Raw genomic sequence first — 22,314 nt, 5'->3', positions numbered from 1 at the left:
AGGTTACTTTACCGTTTTAGCAGAGCAGCACAATATACTTTAAACATGAATAGTGGTAATGTCCAGATAACCTCCTCATAGTCCAGAGATGAAAACCCAGAAATGAGAGCCAGACAGTGAAGTTATTTCAGTTCGTACGTTTAGTTTAAAGGAGTCAAAACTTAAATCATCTTTACAAATTCTACTCCCAGCCAAGGAAAACTTGGATAATAGCAATGTGACCACCCAGAAAGCTGCTTTCAGAGGAGTCATTCTCAAGCTCCGGGTTTGGAAGCCTGCCTGAGGAGGGAAAGGCACATTAGACACGGTGACCCAGCCTTTATGGGGTTGTAAGAGTCACCCTTACTTATCCAAGGCTTTGGGACTCTCAACACAGGGGACACAGCTCCAGCCTCCAGCCCAGCGCAGAAGCAGGACAGTGCCCAAGGGGCTTAAGGTCCCAGACAACCCACATTGTGCACAAAGACTCCACACTGCACCTTGGACACGCCGCACGAGTTTTATTAAGGATCTAAAGGTGGAATTTATTAAATATATCTGGTTTTCCATCCACACAGCTGATCAGTGGTGTCTTCAAGAGTTAGTGTAAGCAGCTATTTTGACTCTGTCCCCAACTGGCACAGGGAGAGGGCCTGGTTTTATTCACTTATTCCAACATATGTTTAGTTTCAACTCATGGCCCACTGTCTTAGGCAGAATTTCACCAGACTGTGGGTATCTCTAGGCTGGTTTTATTAACAACTCAGAGTTGGGCCATCACCTCAGGGAGTGGCCGTGGCTAACAAAAAACGCCTTCTAGATATATGATTCTACATAACATTATGCAATACAAAAGTCTTTGATGTTTTGCCACGAACTCTTAGCTTTTAGTTCTTCAATTTCAGAAGTCCATTATATTCCACAGCTTCAGCTGATTCTCATCATTCTGTTCCAATTCTTGCTTCAGTTTCTGGTCATCATCTTCCTTCCACTAGTTTTCATCTCACACAATTCTGAGAAAGACTTCAAGATGTTCTGTTAAAAGCTTAGGTAGAGCAAGCAGTTTCTATGTCCTAAATTCTCTTAATCTAGCAAAACCCCTGTGTTTAGTCAATTCATCATCCTTTTTTAAAACTGTGTCTCTAGGATTAGCTTGATGGGGTTTTAAACCAGCCTTGGGCTGGGACTATACAAGGACCAGGCTAAGAACACTTCTCAGGCCTGTGGAGCAGCATTCCGGTTACCTTGGTAATATCACAAGATAGCTCAGTCCTGAACACATTTCACTAGGCCTTAAAATCTGTTTCAAATATACCAGAGGTTGTATTTAAAATTCTTCTACAAAGTTCCAGATGGATGCACCTACAACCTTTCTGGTTTGTTCCAGTTTCATCAACACAACACGTTAGTGCCACAGCAACAGTTCGCATCACTTAGATGTTCCGTACGTAGGTATTAGCCAGCAGCACCAAGTTACAAATCAAGGCCATGTTTTACAGTATAGGTCTTCTCCACGCTGATGAGCTGTATCAGAAAGCCCCCATATTTGATTTGGAGAAGAGGCCACCCAGCCAGTTGAAAGTGCTAGGCACATTGGGTAAGGAGCTGAAGGGCAAACACAGTAAGTGGTGAACAGTAGAGGAAGTTTGTGCTCTTGAGGAAGACAGAGCTGCAGGCCTCTCCAAGATTATCATCTTTGTGTAGCTTGCACAGCTATCAAATTAAAAAAAACAAAACAAAACAAAACATATTGCTTACACTGACACATTTTTTTAAAGGGTTATTTGGGGTGGGAACTGAAATATTAGTTCTCTTCCATCTAAGCCTACCAGTGGGCACAAGACCATGCTATGTGTGATCCTGCAAAAGTACAGAATAAAAAAGGACCTCAAAGTTTAGAAGCCTGGTTCCTGCAAGACCAGTGGAAGATAAGCAAAGAGGAAGAGTAACACAAGCCTGAGTTCTTTGATTGTGAAAATTAAGCTGCAGTTTAGCAGCTTCCCACTGACATCATGACATGTTCTTTTTAGTTACCCTGCCCTCCTGTTGGAGGAGGACAACACACCTGTGGTGTCCTTTTGGAAAACAATCCATTCCTCCACAAGCTCAGCACTCTAAGGGCAGTGTACAATTTCAGCTAAAAGCAATTGCCACGCCACTGCTGATAAATGCAAATGAAACACAGAATATCGAGAGAAAGGAAAGGGGGAGATGGAAGGCAGGTAAAGCAAGCACCACCAAAACCCAGAAACATTCCTTCAAAACAGGGCAAGACAAAATAGAGATTCTTGAGAAAATAGAATTCTTGAGAACAATCAGTGTGAGGTTAATGGTTGGACTAGATGATCTTCAAGGTCTTTTCCAACCCAGATGATTCTGTGATAGCCTCTATTTTAAGTCAGGTTGGCACTTTTACCTGCAGCTAACAAAACACACCTCACACTCATCATTGACAAATTCGTGGGTTGGGCTTTTGCTTTAAATTTCTCTGTTCTGTAGGTAAGCACCTACTTCACAGAGTTTTTGACTTATTTTGTCAAGACAGCCAAAAAATGGCAGATAAAGCATAGACAACTCCACCGTTCCTCCCACAGCTCAACAGGTGACACAAAATACTCGTACATTCAGAGGTTTCCACTATACTTCTACAAGACTTGGAGTCACACCCATATGAGGATGGTGCACCCAAGAGCTCTTCTCCTTTTGGTGAGCTGGGGGAGTGCTGCAGGACTGGAAAAAAGGCACGTCATCTCCTGATGTCTTACAGAAGCAGAGCCCAAATGAGAACATTTTGGTTCCAACAGTTATCTCCCCATCTTTTCCTGTCTCTGGCCCCTCTTTTTGCCTGTTCTGTCGCCCGTTTTACCTCTGAACAGAAAGGCAGCACACAGTAGCATGGGAAGGATGCTGCGCACACTCGTCTTAACCCCTTGAAGTCTCTTAGCAACTCTCAGACAGTAGTCACAGAGAAGGAAAAACTCCCAATTTGAAACTCTGGCATGCTGAAGAGATTTAACAGTTATCAAGAGAGTCTGTCACATTTTTTCAGATTTTTGTACCGAGAAATTAGATCAACAGCTTCAACAGAGATGGCAGCACAGCTTACTACAGTCAGGAGCAAGCAGGCCTCTTTCATAACAGGAGACCCTGAAGCCCTTTTCTTCTGTAGACATCTTGCTAGCCCCCTCCCTACCTGGGTGGCTAACAGGTCTGTAAAAGGGTAGTGTCTCCTGCTGCTTACCTGACACCAAAGTTTGGACTGACCGATCCACCAAGAGAATTCACATACCTGTAGCAACTACACCCAGGGGTTTTACGCCAGGCCACGGAATAGGAGAGCTCAGTTCCGTAGTAATTCTGTGCTATGCAGCCTCAGGGCGCTTCTCACTGCTGAATATTAATTTTCTACACTCTGCAGGGCTGGGCAGCGTGAGATCTGCGCACGTGTCTTTCTGCGGGTGTATTTCTGCTCACCACGAGAGGTTCTCCATCTCTGCTGAGACCTCAGCCAATGTAAACCTTACTAACTGTCCTTACTAACTCATCTGTCTTAAAGCAACTTAGGCCAAATAACACCCGTTCACGCATGGTTCATTAGTGACATTCAGATCATTAAAGAAGCCAGATTTTTCCACATCGGAGTTACTTAACAGCAAATATTTTACCCAAAAAAATACTGTGACAGAAATATTTCTCTCTACTGAGAGCAAATCAGTAGCCTTCACATCAAGTGGCAACACAAGCAGGTGGCTATCCAGAAATAATTACAACAGAGGATAACAGACATCACATCACAGGTTTTCTTTAATTTGTGTAACGCATACAAACAGACACAGAAAGGGATACAGCAAAATCAGAAGACACAATATAATTTAAAAATATATTTTTCTACCACATTGTCTTTGTGACTAACTTATCCCAGCACCACAAACCCAGGCATAGGGGATGCGCTGCCCGGGACACTGTTCTGCTGTTGTCAGTGGGACCTTGGAAAACTTTCTACCATCCCCAGTCTCGTGACACGGAGGGGAAAGTCAGTGACTGCTTCTGGCCTCCAACACTTCCTCTCCAACTTACAATTTGGAAAACATATTTTGGTGAACTGCTTCATGTCTTCTGCCATCAGGAGATCCATCTCTACAGCAACACAGTGACTGTGGCTCACAGGAAAACTAGTCCAAGTCATTGATAGAGGCTGGGAGTACAGAGGTGATTTATTACGAGTTAAGAAGTTGCGATTTAAGTCTTCAGGGTAACTCAAAGATTTGAAGAAAACCAGTGTTTCACTGAACTTAAGTAACTTGATTGCAAATTCCTCTCACTCAACATCGGAGAGAATTTTACTAGTCTATTGTAAATTTTCTTATTTATAAAATGATATCCTTATTTAATACAAAATACTGTCTCTTTATGATCTCCCGGCTCTGTCATATGCAAAATATCTTACAGGGACAGAAGGAAAACTTGTCAGTTTTCATATAATAAATAGCCCATTTTCTGGTGGGGAAGTCACAGAGAAATGAGATAAAATAAATACCATTTAATAAACATTTCCGTTTCCCACAGATCCATTTTCTATTACTATCTGGCAATATTTTTTCTGTTGCTCTTCCTTGAAAGACTCTTTGACCTTTTTCCTTTTCAGTCCCCCATCCCTGAAAGATACAGAAAAGAAACAGCCTCGATTCATGGTCAAAGCAGAAAAACGTTACAATATTTAGACCCTGTAGTCAAAACAGCATTCACTCTAAATGTTGGCTTTTGCAACACGATGCTAAATTATCTGTACTGCCAAGACTACCACACAACAGAAACAATGCCTTTCCTTTAATCCTGCATTTAGCAGGCAAATAATTTATTTTCACCAGATCCACCTGTCAGCTACGTTTCTCTGGTTTTATACTATATTTATTCTAGTGGAACTGTTCAAAGGATAAAGTAGTATTTTCTGACTCAAGAGTCAGTAAGGGTGATGGACTACAGCCCAAGCAAAGCAAATCTAGAAGAAGTTTTAAAAGATTCCAGGCTAACATTTCAGAAGACAGAACACCTAAATATGCTTTAAACCCAACTTCAGAGGTGTTGCTTCTTACCAAGGAAGCACAGACATTCCTCCCCGAGCAGCAATGACAGCCTTGACTCTGTTGGCAAAGTGAACGGCATCTTCTTCTTCCTGAGATTAAAACAAAAAAATAATTATTTGCTTTGTAGCTTACACATTTTCTCCATGCCTCACTTAAAGAGATCCTTTTTGTCAGACAGCAGGCACCCAGGGATGAGCCTCTTGACCCAAGGAACAAGCGCCAGGACAAGAGGGAATGGCCTCAAGCTGAGCCAGGGAAGGTTTAGACTGGCTCTTAGGAAGTATTTCTTTGCAGAAGGGGTTGTTGGGCGTTGGAATGGGCTGCCCAGGGCAGGGGTGGAGTCCCCATCCCTGGAGGGGTTGAAGAGTCGGGTTGACCCAGCGCTGAGGGATCTGGTGGAGTTGAGAACGGTCAGTGTGAGGTTCGTGGTTAAACTGCAGGATCTTCAAGGGCTTTTCTAACCGAGATGATTCTATTCTGTGATTCACAGGAGTCTGTTTGCATGAACTGCCAGGGACTGAAGATACAGCAGCTTCCCTGCCAAGACTAGGGCTGAGCAGAGACCAGGGTGGGCAGTACCAAACGGGGGCAGTGCTGCAGCAAAGGCCTTGACCGCTCTGTCAGCCTCAGGTTGGTATCTGGGGGCTGTGGGCTGAGAAATCGCGCCAAGTTGTGGGGTAAAGCTGCTGGGCAAAGGGTTAGCTGGATACTCTCCAAAAGGATTAGCTGGATATTATTCTGCAAAAGGATTAGCTGGATATTATTCTGCAGGGCTGAGAAACAAGGAGGTGGGAGGAAGCTGTGCAGGTGGAGGTAGAGGGGGGACACAAAAGGCAAAAGCACCCCAGTATGGAGTGAAGAGAAGGTCTCAATCTATAGATCACTCCCGGAGTAAAAAAAGGGAGGTCTGTGCCAGGCTGAGAGGCAGGACTCCTGCAGCATAAAAGCATATTTTAACATCTCTTCTAGTCTCTGGGTGCAGAAGAAAGCAAGGCAGCTGCACACAAGTAAAGAAGCTGTTTAGAAGCAATAGGGAGCACGGTGCAGAAATGCCTGAATCTCTGCAAGAGTAGTTTTATTGGAAGATAACTAACCCACATAAATCCATGCCCACTCAATTTTAAGACTACAGTGTTGTGTTCTGGCCTTTGTCCATTCAGTTGTCAATAAAGATTCACAAACATAATGCCAACATACCGTGCAGGGTAGCGCAGACTTCTTCCCAGACAACGTTTTATGAGCATTTTCAAAACATACGAAAGCATAAGTACCTCTTTGACCATTGGTGGCAGGTACCACACGTTACAGACAATAGCCCAGCTGGTCATCAAATTAAAAATGTAGGTCATCATGGAATACTTTGTGCTGTTCCAGAACGCATCTCCAAAGCGGGGGTCATACTGGAAGACAAGAGGAATAAGCAAAAGGGCGTGACCTGCTACCTTAGTTTAAATCACATAAGCTGCTCTTTTTTGGCCATGAAGACACAGTTCTTAAGTCAGCGGCAAATCTAATCACACCTCCTAAAAGCAGCAGAAAATTCAGAGTAAAGCTCCACATTTCAACGTTTATTACAAGTTTATTAACCTTTACAAACAACCCCAGACTGTGACAGAGGCATTGAAGCGCATCTCAACTCTAACCAGATAGATCTACTCAAATGGTAAAGATTTGTCACCTACAGATATGCTGACTACAGTGGTTTCCTTGAAAACGCTCACACCAGTTTTAACTATTTCTGTAAGATCAGGCAACATTATAGTTCCAGAAAAAGTAACTAACATATCTAGAGCCAGGGTGACTTGGGTAAAGCTCCTCAGAAAGCCTTGGAAGCACCAAGAAGAGTGCCTTTATCCCCAGAGCACGCAAGAGCCAGGAGCCCTAGGACAGAAAGAGTGGGCAGAATTGAACGCGCAGCACAGCAACTGCCAACTGTGCTTTTCAGGTTGCCCCTAATCAGCTGTAAAGACAATCAGTGAAAGATTTCCCATACTGCACTGAACTGTGAGGCATCGTGCACCATGAAAAATTCCATTTTCTCAGGGCTTATTCAGTACCTTATTCGCACAGAACAAGCCCCTTTTTAATGTTTACACATGAACAGCTTCTCTGGCATGAGAAGCTTCTGCAAATAATCCTTCCCCGTTTGGAAAACTACAGATACATTACCTTGATTGCTACCGGGTGGATGGTCCCTCCTACCTCAAAGCTTCCCTTCTTAAACATCATTACTGATGTGTTGTTTATGCAGGTACCTGGCCAGAATTAAAACAGATGACGAGTTTAATCCACTCTAAGAAAAGTATCAGCAAACGAATCCTAAACTGTCTTAAGGAGACTTAAGTTGTTAAAGCAGAAAGTAAGCTTTAGTTCTGAAAGATAATTCCAGAGCCTGTTTGCTCTTCCATTATGCTATACACTGAAGCAAACAGACTGTCATAAAACTGACTGTTATAAAATATTAGAATCTGACTTTTAATATCTCACAAGAGTTAATTAATTCTACAGACTAAAACCACACACCTCACTTGTAAAGACTGGGTATAATAAACCGCACTCGGTGGCAAGAAGTAAGAAGAGCAATAAAATCAATACGGTTGTTTCCTACCTTCCGGAAAAATTAAAATGGGTAATTTGGCCTTATCTGCAATGTGTTCTCTAATTCTGTGGAGACAAAATAAAATTTCAGTGTATACTTCATTTTCATAGAAGACTCATATTTGTATTTGGCCAAGAATCTAAACATCCATTACCTCTTACATAGGACAAGAAAAGCCCTTTGCCAGACAGTAGCCTCAGCTGGGATGTACGCTAGTTTCAGGCCTTTATCTTGGATGTTATGTCTTGCTCGTTGCAAAAGTAGGTTTTCTACAAAACTGTATACAGTTTTATTTCACCATTTTAACCCAATTAACACAAAGCCAGAGAATGGTGGTACTTGAAGAATGTAGAAATTGCTTTCCATTTATCTTTGACTGGTTCCAGCTATGACCACAGTCAGACTTCTCTTCTGACTGAAGTATATTCCATATTTCAACTTTTCATGCCTCCTAGGTTCATAACATTAGTTCTATATGTACCTAATGATTCTCCATCTCTTAAGAGATAGGCTGCTATTTTTAAGTGATGCAGCAAATGTAGTAAAACAAATGTATTTACCACTAAGCAGATTACTGACACAAAAAATCTGTTTTTTGAGACACCTGACTTTTCCTATGACTCAAGAGCATGCAGTTCCTCTCCAGTCTGCATTAAAGAAAACCAGAACATCGGATATCAAAAAAAAAAAAAAAAGGAGAGAATGATCCAGCGTGGGGGGACCTTCTCCATTTTTCTAGTGACAAACACATAGACACTTAATTTAGCTGCGTTGCACCCTATTTCATGAAGGCTTAGGATGACTAAGAACAGTCTCTGTAAACACCTGAGAATATCAGAACTGCTGTACTGAGTCAATCCTGTCCACATCCTTCAAGTGCAACATGCTGTCTCTGCCAGGAATCAATACTGCAGGCCTGGGGAGCAATATTTAATTAAGCAAACATATTATGACACTTCTCCAGGATGCTCTTCCAGCAGCTAGGTTGTACCTTGGTAATTATTAACTTTTTTAAAATTATTTGCTAGGATCAGCCTCCCTTTATCCTGTACTCACAGCAGATATAACCAGCTCTGATGCTCGGAGCTGATGAAAGACGTACCAGGGCAAGGCACGATCTGGGGAGTGCATGTGCTGACAGAACTCCGATTTCTGTCCTGATAGCCCCAGTCATCAGCCTGGAAACCGAATGAACAGGCTCCTGCCTGTGGCAGGTGGGACAGCTGGGGCAATGTGGAAATCCCCAGAGGTTATAGGGCAAACGATCAAAGGCTGGGTAGAGGATTGCTACACTCTGCACCTTCCCCGAGATGGAGCCGTTCCAGACCTCACACTGGTGACAACCTACAGCTGCCCACCAAAGAGAGATGCAGGCTGAGAACAGTCTCAGCTCACACTCGGGCCTCACAATTACTAGACCTGATGGGACAATTAAGCAAACACCTCACTACCTTACTTTTTCCTCACCAGATGACGGTCTTTCATTTCTGAGCGATCAAACAAAACATGCCGAGAGGTTTGCATGCAAGATTTTTGAATAAGCCCCAGAAACCCTCCGTGTGCCTGGCCAACCTGCAAGCCCAAAAGAAACTGGTTATTATGCAAACACACACAGACTTAAGTGATAAAATTCTGAACACAGATAAATGTTTCTAAGCTTGGTGACAAATGATAACCAATCCTCTTGGTCAACAGTGTGCACACACCTGCCTGTGTCTATTATTTTGCAGTCCTGAATGCCAGTTTGAATGCTATCAAATCCCACGCTTTCTACCAGTAAGTTTATCCTCTTACCCAACACTACATCTACAGGCATTTCAACATTACCAATATTTACCGACTCTCTTTTTCATACCAAAGAATAGCATCCATCGGTGGCCAGGATTAGAACGTCTAGTGGAGACGTGTGGTTGGCTACACAGATGCCTCCTTCCTGGGGTCTGTTTTCCCTGCAGTGACAACCATAAAAGTAATTACTTAATGTTTATTCTCTGGAGTACAGGCCTCATCAGGTGACCCACCCAGTGAGCATACATCCACAGCCGAGACTCTCAGTGACAATAGCATTTAAGGCACACGGCTCAGCAACAGATCAACAGAAAGTAAAACACAAAATGTTTTAAAATATTAATATTACTATGATATACATTAAAACTTCTGGCAGTACATTACAGAAGATAATTCATCTTTCCTCATACTTTCAAGAGTCCTTTCACATTCCAGTAGTTTTGGCATTTCACCAAAACCAGTTTCCTTTTAGCTGAGGATACAAGACTGGGGTATGCACTGTAGCTGTGTACATTACCACTCACAGAGGTACATATCAAAGGCTACTCGGACACACTAAAACTCTAAAAGCAAAGACACTAGAGCATGATTTTCCTTCTTTTCTAAAGCACAAACAAAAAGATACTTCAGAAGCCTCCATTATGTAAATCTCCACCACTAAGCAAGATATGACAAAAACTTACTGAGATACCATCCATAACTTACTTTAGGAGAGATAGTGAAGAATTAGTTACCAAACTGGCTAATAGAACAGTCAAACATTTTATGGCAATGTTCTTGCGTGTGATTATAACACATTCACAACAAACATTGAGAAAAATATCTGAGTGTATATTTAATCAAGAGCACAGTACTACTCCACCTTCGCATACCCTGCCAGTATCCAACAGAAAACGCAGCAGGGCATGCAAGCATCCTGATGGGGTCTGGATGATCCAAACCACTCTTGGATCAAACTGTGCCATCACGGTATCTGCACAGTGACAAAATAAGAATCCCGCTCGGAAACTTGAGACATTGAGTCCTGCGAGAAATGAATACCAAAACGACGGGAGCAGGGCGGCACCGCTCACCTGTTATGGAAACGGATGAGACCACTCACGCATCGGACACCTAATCTGGCACATATCATCTGAACCTGGTTGCTCAGCCAGCATTTCACCCTAAAAGAAATGAAGCCATACATACATTGCCAGTTATAGGTAGTCACTCATAGAACAACGTAATATAAACTCTCCAAGTTATTCCCAATAGCTGTTATTACAGAGATCATATTAAGAAGGTTCAGTTGCACTAACAATGCCATACAGGAGGAGCTTATTGGGTATCAAAGGTATTCTCGGGCCATTCTTCTACTGTAATCTATTCTAAACCCACCAGATTCAAAGCAGAGAAGATAACAATCAGGGGGTTTTTTTATAGATTTTTGTCTGGAAGCAACTGCTATTGACTTATTCATTAATTAAATATAAAAATATTTAGCTGGTGAATCACATTTGAAGTTTGTTGCCTTTCCCCCCCCCCTCCCCGCCCCCCCCCCGCACTGACAGGGCATAACTATCTCACAGTATTAATATGGAATTGCTCAGGACGGATTATTTACTTGCCCTGTTCGGACTCAAGCAGAGCATACTCTTTATTTCCCACTCTAAGACACGCTTCCATCAGTATCTATCCGGCTTACATTGCACGTCCACTTTCAGATGCCATTGCCTTACTCTCTCTCATAGTGCTCTGAGTTTACAATAGAGAAAAAAAAAATCCCTCCATGATAGTTCACATTAATCCTCCAGACCCAAGCAGATTTATATTCCACCACACTAATTCAAATTCTTAAAGAAATAAAAAAGAAATTAAAAAAGCCCTCAGCAAACACCCACCTGCCATTTGGAAACTGTCCTACTACTGTAGTGGCCAAGACCAGCAAGAGGATGCTGAAAACAGCCAAGCAGATACTACAAAGTAAAATAATCTTAATTAAATCCTAAAACTCAAAACTGGAAGAGCAAGCAAGAAAATCCTTTATTTAACCCTTTGATCGATTTCACAATGCTTCCCTCCACCATTAATAGTGTCCAACTAGCAATACAAACCAGTTAAGGCCAACAGGATAATACGAGCATGTTTTCACCCAATTAACCCTGCCCTGAGTACAAAACCTTGTGCTCCTGGAGCCTATCCTCCAAAAAGCACCACGCCTCAACCTGAAGCTATCACATGGTAAAGAAGCCCCCGTGTTCAAAGAGGATGGCGAGTAGTGGCTAGTGTTCTTTAATACAGGTGAGATTTCTCAGTGCCAGAAAGGACCCATTATTTCATTTTTAAAAACCTATCCCAAGATTTCAGTATGTATTTCCACCCCAAGCAGTAAGCTACTATATAATCATGAAAATTAAACATCATTGGTTACTAACGGCTGAGCAAAACCAATATTGAAACCATTTCTGCATAAACATTGTCTTTTTAAGCTGCATATCTAAGTTTACAAACAGGCATACATGCTCTGCTATGTGACTGACTGGTACGAAATCCCTCTACACACTGCAGCTATGTTTTGAATGTACTGTCCTACCATCAGAGGAATAAGAAGTGTTAAAAGCTCCTGCCCTTTACAAGATCACATGAATATTTGTAACTCTTTGGTCAGCATGATAAAAGGCTGGTTTTGCTTAAAAGAGAAGTTAAAAAGTCTAAAAATTAAATACCTCCCAAGTGGATGTCTCTTTTTTTTGCATCCAGCCCTGTGCTCCCAGAACACCAGCTCTGCTTCAAAGCCCAAGTGTTCAGCACACAGTCTCCCTGTCTCTTACTCAGACAGGTAGAGCCTGATCCTTTCAGTTGAAATAGTTGTTACTTTACATAACAAAAAGATCTCCAGATAGTTTTTATAAAGTTTTGTTGAATTTTCAAAACAAATTAATTACTAATAAAACATATGGAACATGAGAAATGTACATCTTCAGCACTTTTTTTTTGTTTCGGGGATATCTGAGTTTCAATGGTATCTTGGAAAACAAAGCCATGCCAGGTTCTCCTTTCTGCAGTAGTCAATAGCAGATTATTTCACATCTTTTTCACAAAAGATATATGAAAAACAGATCCCAGCAAATTACATCTGGCTCACCGAAAAGGCATCAGGAGACAGTATCGAATTAGGATCCCAGCGACCCACACAACGCTCAGTTGCCAGCTGACATGGTGCAAGTTGGCATTGGTTCTGCTGAGGAGATTCCAGGACACCAGCTCCTCAGAGGAGAACCGTCGGGTGACTTCATCTTCTGCAACAGCCTCACATCCCCTTTTGGAGAAGTACATAACATCAGCAAGGTTGAAGCATCCTTGGTGCCGGCCAGCAATCTCCTCTTCCATGGAGGTTTCCTCTCTCTGGATGATCCCTGCATGAAGAAATGAGTCTTCCTTCCACAGAGTGGAATGGACAATATGGATTCCAAAAAAGAGTAAAATACACGTACTTTTTAGAAATAGCTGTCCTCCTACTCATTTAAGTACTGGCTTTTAGTTCCACAAGTTACTTCTCTAATCCTGTAACATATAACACCACTAAATTGTTGAAGAAAGGAAAAAAGTATTCAGAGCAAATAAAACCTTGAGCACAACACCTCCTTCAATGTCATTTACCAAACAACGTATGTACACACACCTAGAAATGTCAAAAGCCAAGACTGCAAACCCCTCCTGGTGCCTTGACTCAAATTCAGGCAGTGTTTGTATAGTTGTTGTTCTTGCTGCTGTTGATTAGTTTTACTTTTTTCCCAGCTGTAACAAACACCTTCCTCTGGTATTTTTTTTCAGAGCCTTCTCTCTTCCCTGATCCCTTCTCCCTTAAGAGTCACTTCACCACCAAGAAACTTCAAAGTGTCTAGAATTTTCCCCTGAGATATACATAGTGCAACACAGAAGCACTGCGCAGGAAGAATGACAACACATTCATGCTCCATATCTATAAAATCACACCTCATAGGATGGCACTTCAGCAAGTTGCTGAGGTCACTCTTGAGACCAGATTCTTATCTGGCTGGTGACAGTGACTAAAATTGTATTGATTCATAACACCAGCTAACACTTGACTTTGTCTGTCTTTTTTGGGGTGGTGTGGGGAGGGGGGTATTGGATGATATTCAATATGCAATATTCAAAATACATTTGTCTTAATCAACATACTACCCCCCAATCAGAATAACAAAACTTTCCTCCAGCTGCACTTCAGTCAGATCGTCAACGTTCAGGAAACGCTCAGACCTGAAATTCATTAGCTGACAAACCAAACAGTCTACCTGACTAATGACTAAAAATAGCACTACAAATAACAGGATTATTGTGAGAACTTAACCCAGTCCCCTTCAGTCAAAGAAGAAAGGAAAAACAGTTGGGAAGAAAAAAAAAAAATACTCTCTCACATTTTATTCCCATGCCTAGAGAAGAATGTAAATTCTAACTGTGGGATGGTATAGCTCCTTTACTTGAGAAATCTTGGCTTTTTGCATGCGAGGAGTTACAAGAAGTGAGAGAGAATCCACACAGAGCAACGTCAAGGGCAAAGACTACTCGTTCCTCCTAACCTTGTAAAGAGAGCTGATGGAGTTGGAAATACTCATGAAAACAGGGACAGCTTCCCAAATGGTATCAGCAATGTCTTTCTCTACTCACACTATGTCTAACACCACTCAATCATTCACAGGTTATCTGCTTATAACCTACTTAAGGTCTCTTTTGTAGGTTTGTAACTTCAGCAGTTATTTGCCCATCAAACTCCATTTTGGCCATTCCAGTTTTCTTGCTTATCAGATGTAACTTATGTTTCTGTTCACTCTTTTCTAGATAAGATGTTGAAAGAGTTGCCTTTTTACAAGATGGATAGTGCTGTGTCGCCTTCATTCAGAAATCTTACCAGTGGAGATTAAATTTTCAAGTGCCAGCGCCTTCTGCTTTTTTACTCCCTCCTCAGTCTGCAGGGTGGCCCACTGTTCCCAAAACAAGAAAAGTAGATGTTGATGGTTTTCATTTTGTTATTTCCAGGCATTCTGTAATCACCTAGGTGAACTGTCTGAGCCTCTCTCCTTGAAGCCAGGTCTTAGATTTTTCATTTTTCAAACTCAGCCTGAAGGCTGTCCTGCATGCCTCCCATTTCCTTTGTCACATAGATTACCTTTTGCCATTGTCAGGAAAAATAGTTTGGATCAAACTTCTTTTCAGGACACAGAAAGTTGCTTTGTTTTTGTTTGGGTTTTAAAAAACAAACAAACAAGCCCCCAAACCCCCACTGAGCTACCTAAGAGACTCTATGAGGTCCATAGGTCCAAAACTGTCTTCCCCAGTGAGCTTCAGGCAACAGAATGATCCAAAATACTATCATTGACATTAGAGACATATTGGAAAAGATAGATCTAAAATGAATTTTAAAGAACAAAAGAGAAAAAAAAAAAAAGAACATCAGCTTTAGGGCATTGATGCAGTTTTTGTTAAAAGATGACAGAGGAGGGACTATTTTGTATACATAGTATTTTGGAACTTGTAGTTTTGGTAATGAGCTTTCACCCTTCCCTGTCTTTACCTTTTTGAGCTAAACCAAGTTTATGCTACTGTGCACAGGGAAGAGAAAATTCCTCCATTAGCAAAAGCAAATATACCAATACACCTAATTTTTGACATTTTCATGGTTTGGAATGTTTTCATCACACATATGTTGACATATAAATAGTAGTTCTCACGAGGACTAGGTCTTCCCATATTTACGTCAAGATATTTGCCCTAAAAAAGGACACACAATGCTTGTGTGTAGGCTCTGCTCATTATTAAGGAATCAATGACTCGCACAACTTATATCCTCACCTGCTATTAAGGCTTCCTACCTACAACAGATAAGTATACATCCTTCTGCTTCAGGATAAGCTCTTGCAGAACAGTTTATTTCCCTCGTACTGACACACGCAGCCATGTAAGTCACCTCAAAGCTTGATCTCAAATAGTCTTCACCATATTTACAACGTGTTGCATGTGCCAACAACATCAACTAGCTTTTTGCCATCCTTAAGTTTTGCACGTTCTCTACCAGCTCCCTTTGTAGCTTTGGAAGTTTAAGTCAATAACAAAAAAGGGACACTTTATCACAGCATAATTAGGATATTTTAGTTACCCTTAGTTGACTTTTTTTACCAGCCAGAGGAAAGAGAGAGAGAGAAAAAGAAGGGGAAAGAGAGAGAGAGAAAAAGAAGGGGAAAGAGAGAGAGAGAAAAAGAAGGGGAAAGAGAGAGAGAGAAAAAGAAGGGGAAAGAGAGAGAGAGAAAAAGAAGGGGAAAGAGAGAGAGAGAAAAAGAAGGGGAAAGAGAGAGAGAGAAAAAGAAGGGGAAAGAGAGAGAGAGAAAAAGAAGGGGAAAGAGAGAGAGAGAAAAAGAAGGGGAAAGAGAGAGAGAGAAAAAGAAGGGGAAAGAGAGAGAGAGAAAAAGAAGGGGAAAGAGAGAGAGAGAAAAAGAAGGGGAAAGAGAGAGAGAGAAAAAGAAGGGGAAAGAGAGAGAGAGAAAAAGAAGGGGAAAGAGAGAGAGAGAAAAAGAAGGGGAAAGAGAGAGAGAGAAAAAGAAGGGGAAAGAGAGAGAGAGAAAAAGAAGGGGAAAGAGAGAGAGAGAAAAAGAAGGGGAAAGAGAGAGAGAGAAAAAGAAGGGGAAAGAGAGAGAGAGAAAAAGAAGGGGAAAGAGAGAGAGAGAAAAAGAAGGGGAAAGAGAGAGAGAGAAAAAGAAGGGGAAAGAGAGAGAGAGAAAAAGAAGGGGAAAGAGAGAGAGAGAAAAAGAAGGGGAAAGAGAGAGAGAGAAAAAGAAGGGGAAAGAGAGAGAGAGAAAAAGAAGGGGAAAGAGAGAGAGAGAAAAAGAAGGGGAAAGAGAGAGAGAGAAAAAGAAGGGGAAAGAGAGAGAGAGAAAAAGAAGGGGAAAGAGAGAGAGAGAAAAAGAAGGGGAAAGAGAGAGAGAGAAAAAGAAGGGGAAAGAGAGAGAGAGAAAAAGAAGGGGAAAGAGAGAGAGAGAAAAAGAAGGGGAAAGAGAGAGAGAGAAAAAGAAGGGGAAAGAGAGAGAGAGAAAAAGAAGGGGAAAGAGAGAGAGAGAAAAAGAAGGGGAAAGAGAGAGAGAGAAAAAGAAGGGGAAAGAGAGAGAGAGAAAAAGAAGGGGAAAGAGAGAGAGAGAAAAAGAAGGGGAAAGAGAGAGAGAGAAAAAGAAGGGGAAAGAGAGAGAGAGAAAAAGAAGGGGAAAGAGAGAGAGAGAAAAAGAAGGGGAAAGAGAGAGAGAGAAAAAGAAGGGGAAAGAGAGAGAGAGAAAAAGAAGGGGAAAGAGAGAGAGAGAAAGGAAGCAGAATGGGTAATGATGTGATATTTTAACCTCCATGCAAACCATCTGTTATAACACCATGGAAAAAATATACAGATCTTCACCTAGTCTGTACTTTCCAGCTATTCCCTAGGAAAGGTAAACTGGTACATCATCTGTCTCAATCTTTTGCAACACATGGAGAATCATTCAGAAGTGGGGAGCCAGGGGGTGTCATGAAAACGGCAGCCCACACACTGAGAAATGAAAGAATATATGGCACAGGAACAAGAATGTTGCAAAAGAGAGTAAAGGCAGACATGTTGCAAACTTAATCTCTTTATACTGTACTGCTGGTCTTCACCCCTTCCCCAATATCCTTTACGACAGTTGTATGGCATAAGGGAGGAAAAAAATAAAAGTCACCTAGCTTGGCAAATAAAGGGTTTTGCCTTGCTCTCTGCTTTATTGTCTACCATCCTTATCTTGCCCATCACGGTCCTCCTACATGAACAGGCACCTGCAAGTTGGCAAGCACTGCCAGAAATGAGCTTGCTCATACTGTCTTAAAAGATTAAATCATCCTCCTCAAGGAGGCTGGCTTTTGAATCCCAGGTAGAAAAAGGGTGATCATCACAAGCTGACTCACAAAAATATGTTAACTCATTAAATGAGCAAAACAAGTCAAAACCAAACAAAAATTTGTAAAGTTGACTAGTGAAGTATAAAGTCCTGCCAGGCTATTGCGTAGTGCCTCGTGGCACAGCGGGACAAAAGTGGCAGCCTGTAATTAGTGTCAGCCAAGGCTACAAAGGCAGAAGACAAGGCAGGAAGAGCTTTCAACAGGTGGATGGTTACACAGAGCTTGTTAGCTTGGAAAAGAGCTGGCTGGGACAGCATGTGACAGGGGTCTACAGAGTCTGGACTGGCACAGAGCAGGTGCATAACAAACAGTTATCCATTTTCTCTTCTAATACAAGGAACGGGGAGCATCATATGCAAATGTTGGGCAGAGTGTATGAGCAAGAGAAAGATAATATATTTCCACAAAACACAGTTCAGTTGTGGAGTTCATTGTCCAGGACATATCACCAGAGATCAACTGAAATGGCAGCAGTTACATAAAAACATGGATGAAAATCATCACAGGACACAAAACACTCCTAACCCTTGAATCAGCATGGGAGGCTGAAGCAACAAGCAGCTGGGAGGGTATTCCTGGCAAAAAGCTCTGAGGCTTTTCATTAAGCAACTGAGTTGACACCTGTCAAATCCAGGCTATCTGTCTGGGTCAAACTCTGGACTGACCCAGCACAGCAGTTTCTATGTTGTTCTGCATTCGGCAGCATCTGTATGTTTAATTTGTTTTTAAAATATGAAATAAGGCTTTGTGATTGCCTTTGTTTTGCACAGTATTGAGACAGAGCTGTCATGCTGGTCTTTGTTGCAAAACAGTAATGAAAGGATGTTTTAAATACCTTACAAAAACACAGATGTTGCAACTAACACAGAATTTAAGTGTTAAATGAAGCAACTTCATTCCTAAACCTGCTGACCAAATGAGAACTTGGGCACTGTGCTTTCCTCCCTCCCATTTCTGAAATGAGGAGGACACAAGGAGTCCAAACATCCAGTGGGTGATCCCATCTGGAATACTGAAGACTCGACAACTTAACTCCAACAGCCCATTTCTTTGAGGCTTCCTATAGTTACATTCTGAGCAAAATAAGGGTGCCTAACACTTCATTATATTAATTACTTTCTTCATAGTACATGACATGAAAAGCTACACAATATGGAATGTTAATTTAAAGAAAACCTCACTTCTTTCGGTTTTTCCTCTTTTTCCTTTTAAGTACAGCTTGGTGTGTTGTTTGGTACTCCATTTTTCTGTACTGTGTAATAATTTGGTTTTGCCTCTCCATCTACGTTCCCATATTTTACTACCTCTTCTCCCATGCTCTCACAAAAGCTTTTTCTAATCACTTATTACACTGTTTTTTTTCAGTGCTCTTCTTGACTTTGTTCTCATGTGTGACAAAGGCCTTGGAGCAATTACTCCATTTAAAGTCTTCCGAAATAAAGAGAAAGTCAGTAGGTTTTTAGTACAAGCTAAAATCACCATCTAAGATCAAGCACTTATTACCTTTTCATCCAACAGACCTTTCCAACCTCATTTCCCCTTTCACGTCCCAGAGGAGAACCCAGAACAAATGATCTGCATAGCATATTGCATGTCTGAGAGGATGTGCAAGCAGTGACTGTCCACAATTGGACAGTGAAAAGCACTCACAAACCTCCCGACTCCTCTAGTGAGGGCAGATGAAATAGGTCGAGAAGGGCCCCAAGCATCTGTTTGGGATAAAAGCACAAGTATCATTTCTTTGGTTTCTGATGCAGTGGCTAGCTCGGGATAACCATGTATCTGAAAGCACAGCAGTGAGCTTCATCCGCTACCTCAAGTGTCTGCAACACCTGCCCACGCTCCAGTGGGAGTTTACAGCGTATTAGCTACCTCAACGTACAAGTGAGCTGTCAATTCAAAGAATATCCACAATTATTAGCTGACTGGTGTCTTTCTTACACGTATTTCTCAAGAAACAATACTCTAATTTCATACAAAAGCTCAGATCTCATAAAATTCTAGAAGATTCTTGGCAAAGAGAGCTACAGCTGTTTAACATGTTTATTTGACTCTCCACAGGACTGTGAGAGCCTGGTGTAGATTTTATTCTATCAAATGCATTTTATTTTGCAGCTGCAACACTAAAGGGCTGGAATAATGTCCCTAGCACAGCTTTGCTAGTATCATCATTTCCACAAAATCCTGTTACAGACAAGCAAATACAAAGCTTAGAGAAAACACATTATGTCACAAATAAAAGCTTACAAGCCTATATGAAAGAATAACCCTTAGGAAACCAAGCCAAATTCATCTTTATCATTTCCAGAAATATTTTAAGGATAAATTATGGTAATATTAGCAATTATGGGCTAACAGTTATGCAATTGAGAAATTACTGTCCTGGAGATCTTTTACTATTATACTATCCATATGTCCTCAAAAAGAAAAAATAAACCACAAGAAAACCCCCACAAAACCAAAAAAGGCACAAGAAAACCCAGTCACTCCCCAAATTTTCAAACCTTGAATCTTGCTTTTTTTTGTTTGTTTTGTTTCTAAAGATCGAATATCTAGGTTCCTTGACGGAGAAGCAGCAAAGGGTACAAATTCTTTCCATACATAGATTATGTCTTGCCCGTTTGTTCCACTTTGTTCACACTGCTAAAACACTTCACTGAAGTCAGGAAATCAAAACGACTTATCACATGCACCCATTACTCATTGTTTAGTAATAGATCTGCAAACTTGGACTTTATCATAAAACACCTGGAGTCCCCAGCAAATTCAGTAAGGGCTATAGATATGGTTGCTTTGAACACACAACTTTGAAAAGAGTATCTTTTGTCTTTAAAGTCTTCAGTCTCTTATTTTTCTCAAATTGAGAAAACGTAGAGGAAAGTAAACCACATTTTCCCTCTGCCTCCCAATTTGCAGAGTCATTTAAAGCTGTAAGAAGTAAATATAAAGTGTTCTCAGGTGAGAAGTTTTCTATTAGTTTTGCCAGTCTACATAACAGACTAAATCAAATGCAACAGTCATTTTGAGAATCCAGTCAATAGTTTCACCAAAAATCCAACCTTGAGCACATCAAACAGTTGTTTGGTACTTCCAAGAGTGCCGATATTCCTGCAATACAGTCAGAGGTGTGCTAATACATGACTAAGCATCTGCTCTTCACATTTTCAGTGTAGCTACCCAGTAAGGCATCCTATTTCACCAGTCAGGCCAGCAACAGGAGCCGAGAATGGTCTTTGTGCATTACCCCATTAGCAAGACCTCAGGTAGGCAACATCACAGCTAGAAACACGTTGACACTTCACTAGGCTGTCAATGTCAAGTTGGTCATTTTTTGAATGAAGGGCACATGTAAGCCTGCTTTAAAGCTAACTGCGTTCCAAGCAGCAATTTCAGCCATATTCAGGTGAATGAGCTCCAGTGCTCCCAGAAGAGGCCCAGCAATTGCATACACAAGCTTTCCCCAGCCCTACCCTTACTTCCAAAGAGCCAAGTGAGCCACAGCACAAGCAAAGGGAACCTAACATTCCCTCCATCCTATCTCCCTCCTATTTCAGGTCAAAGTAAGTAGTTATACTTTTGGCACGATGAGAAGCATTTGAACAATACTTCAAAGAAAACAGCTGAAATCAATCATAAGATGAAAACACAGGAAACCCCTTTTTTGCTCACAAGGCAGTTAAGAAGCAACTTTCAAGTAAATAACAAAACAAGCCAGCCTGAACTCCAGTACCTGGAGCTGTGCTCTTATTATTATTAGCTGCTGTGGCAGTGGGAACTAGACACAAAGGGTTCTACCCGATCACATAAAAATAAATTACTTTTTCTTGATAAATTAAGCCTCCACATTGTGAACACAAAATTATCATGCTCATAACCTGTCATGAAAACTGTGGAAAGAAAAACATTTAACGTGCTTTCCCAGAAAGAAATGCCTTCTTATATTAAGCACCCACTGAGTGGTTCAAATGTCCTTCAAAGCTGGGAAATGCACAGGGGAAAAAGCAACAGACATTATTTTAGTATCTGCCAACTGCAGCAGCAAAGCTGCCCACAAGCCTCCTCAGGTTTGTGTTTGATATGAGAGTGCCTGATGAAATCAATGCCACATACAAGTGCCACGAGTCTCTTACTCAGGGCACCAGTAAGAATTTAATTAGCATACCACTGGCTGATTAAAAAGAAAAAAAAAAAAAAAAAATCACATCTAAAAGCCCATGTTACACATAGCCACTGCAGGCAATCATTTCCCATGGACATCAGTACGTGAAAAAACAAGCAACCCCTACAGTTTGCAGTCATGTCCACTATGCTACATTATGTTCATACAGCTGAAGACAATCCCTGCCCAAGAACTCTTAATCAGTACTAAAATAAAAAATAATAAAGAGACGGGAGAATTGCAAGACAGAAATAAGACAGAATTGACAAGGTAAGGTGGTCATGATATTAACTGCATCACATTGTTACAGACATGTTCTACTGCACAAACAGGTGGCTCTAGCAGCTTAATAATAGTAATAAGTTTTCTGCCACAAGAAGTATACTGATGAAAATCAGGTTTATGCCAGAAAGACAAAGTTAATCTACTGGAAAACAGAAACGCTTCGCTGTTCAATATGATGAATTTACAGCACCTACCCTTGGCCGCTGATGGATATGATAAGTCAGACTTGAAAAATTAAATGCAACTCTGGTTTATTAAAAGCCCCAGAAAACTTTTAGTGATATCAGCAGAATCAAGATCTTAACCATGATCTGTTCATCTCTAGAAAAATTACAGTTTGAGAAGGTCACATGGATTCCTCAAGTACAGCAGAACTTGTGACTGCTGGATCACCCAGATTTGTAAGTGGAAGCAGCAAACACACAGAGTCAGTATTCTTACCTAGAACAGCACTCATTAATACCATGTCA

General features: G+C 41.3%; 1 protein-coding gene across 15 annotated transcripts in view; it reads right to left on the bottom strand.

The window, feature by feature from the left end:
• Window positions 1-1,092: 1,092 nt before the first annotated feature.
• LOC141923178 (glycerol-3-phosphate acyltransferase 3-like) overlaps window positions 1,093-22,314 on the bottom strand; it is a 32,169-nt gene continuing 10,947 nt past the window's right edge. For 5 of the 15 annotated variants that reach the window (XM_074823806.1, XM_074823803.1, XM_074823804.1 and 2 more), the window contains 12 exons: window positions 14,360-14,432; window positions 12,575-12,845; window positions 11,331-11,405; window positions 10,524-10,613; window positions 9,518-9,611; window positions 9,119-9,234; window positions 7,817-7,939; window positions 7,672-7,727; window positions 7,233-7,318; window positions 6,335-6,463; window positions 5,073-5,152; window positions 3,766-4,634 (listed from right to left, as the gene is read on the bottom strand). In XM_074823806.1, the coding sequence (XP_074679907.1) occupies window positions 4,520-4,634; window positions 5,073-5,152; window positions 6,335-6,463; window positions 7,233-7,318; window positions 7,672-7,727; window positions 7,817-7,939; window positions 9,119-9,234; window positions 9,518-9,611; window positions 10,524-10,613; window positions 11,331-11,405; window positions 12,575-12,819 (1,209 nt within the window). In that variant the 5' untranslated portion in view covers window positions 12,820-12,845; window positions 14,360-14,432 and the 3' untranslated portion in view covers window positions 3,766-4,519. The other 10 variants (XM_074823796.1, XM_074823805.1, XM_074823795.1 and 7 more) reach the window with 10 other exon arrangements.

This window comes from Strix aluco, chromosome 4 (assembly GCF_031877795.1).
Source record: "Strix aluco isolate bStrAlu1 chromosome 4, bStrAlu1.hap1, whole genome shotgun sequence".
NCBI lineage: Eukaryota > Metazoa > Chordata > Aves > Strigiformes > Strigidae > Strix > Strix aluco.
Note: the sequence above shows the minus strand (reverse complement) of the source record. Positions and strands in the feature narration are given on the sequence as shown.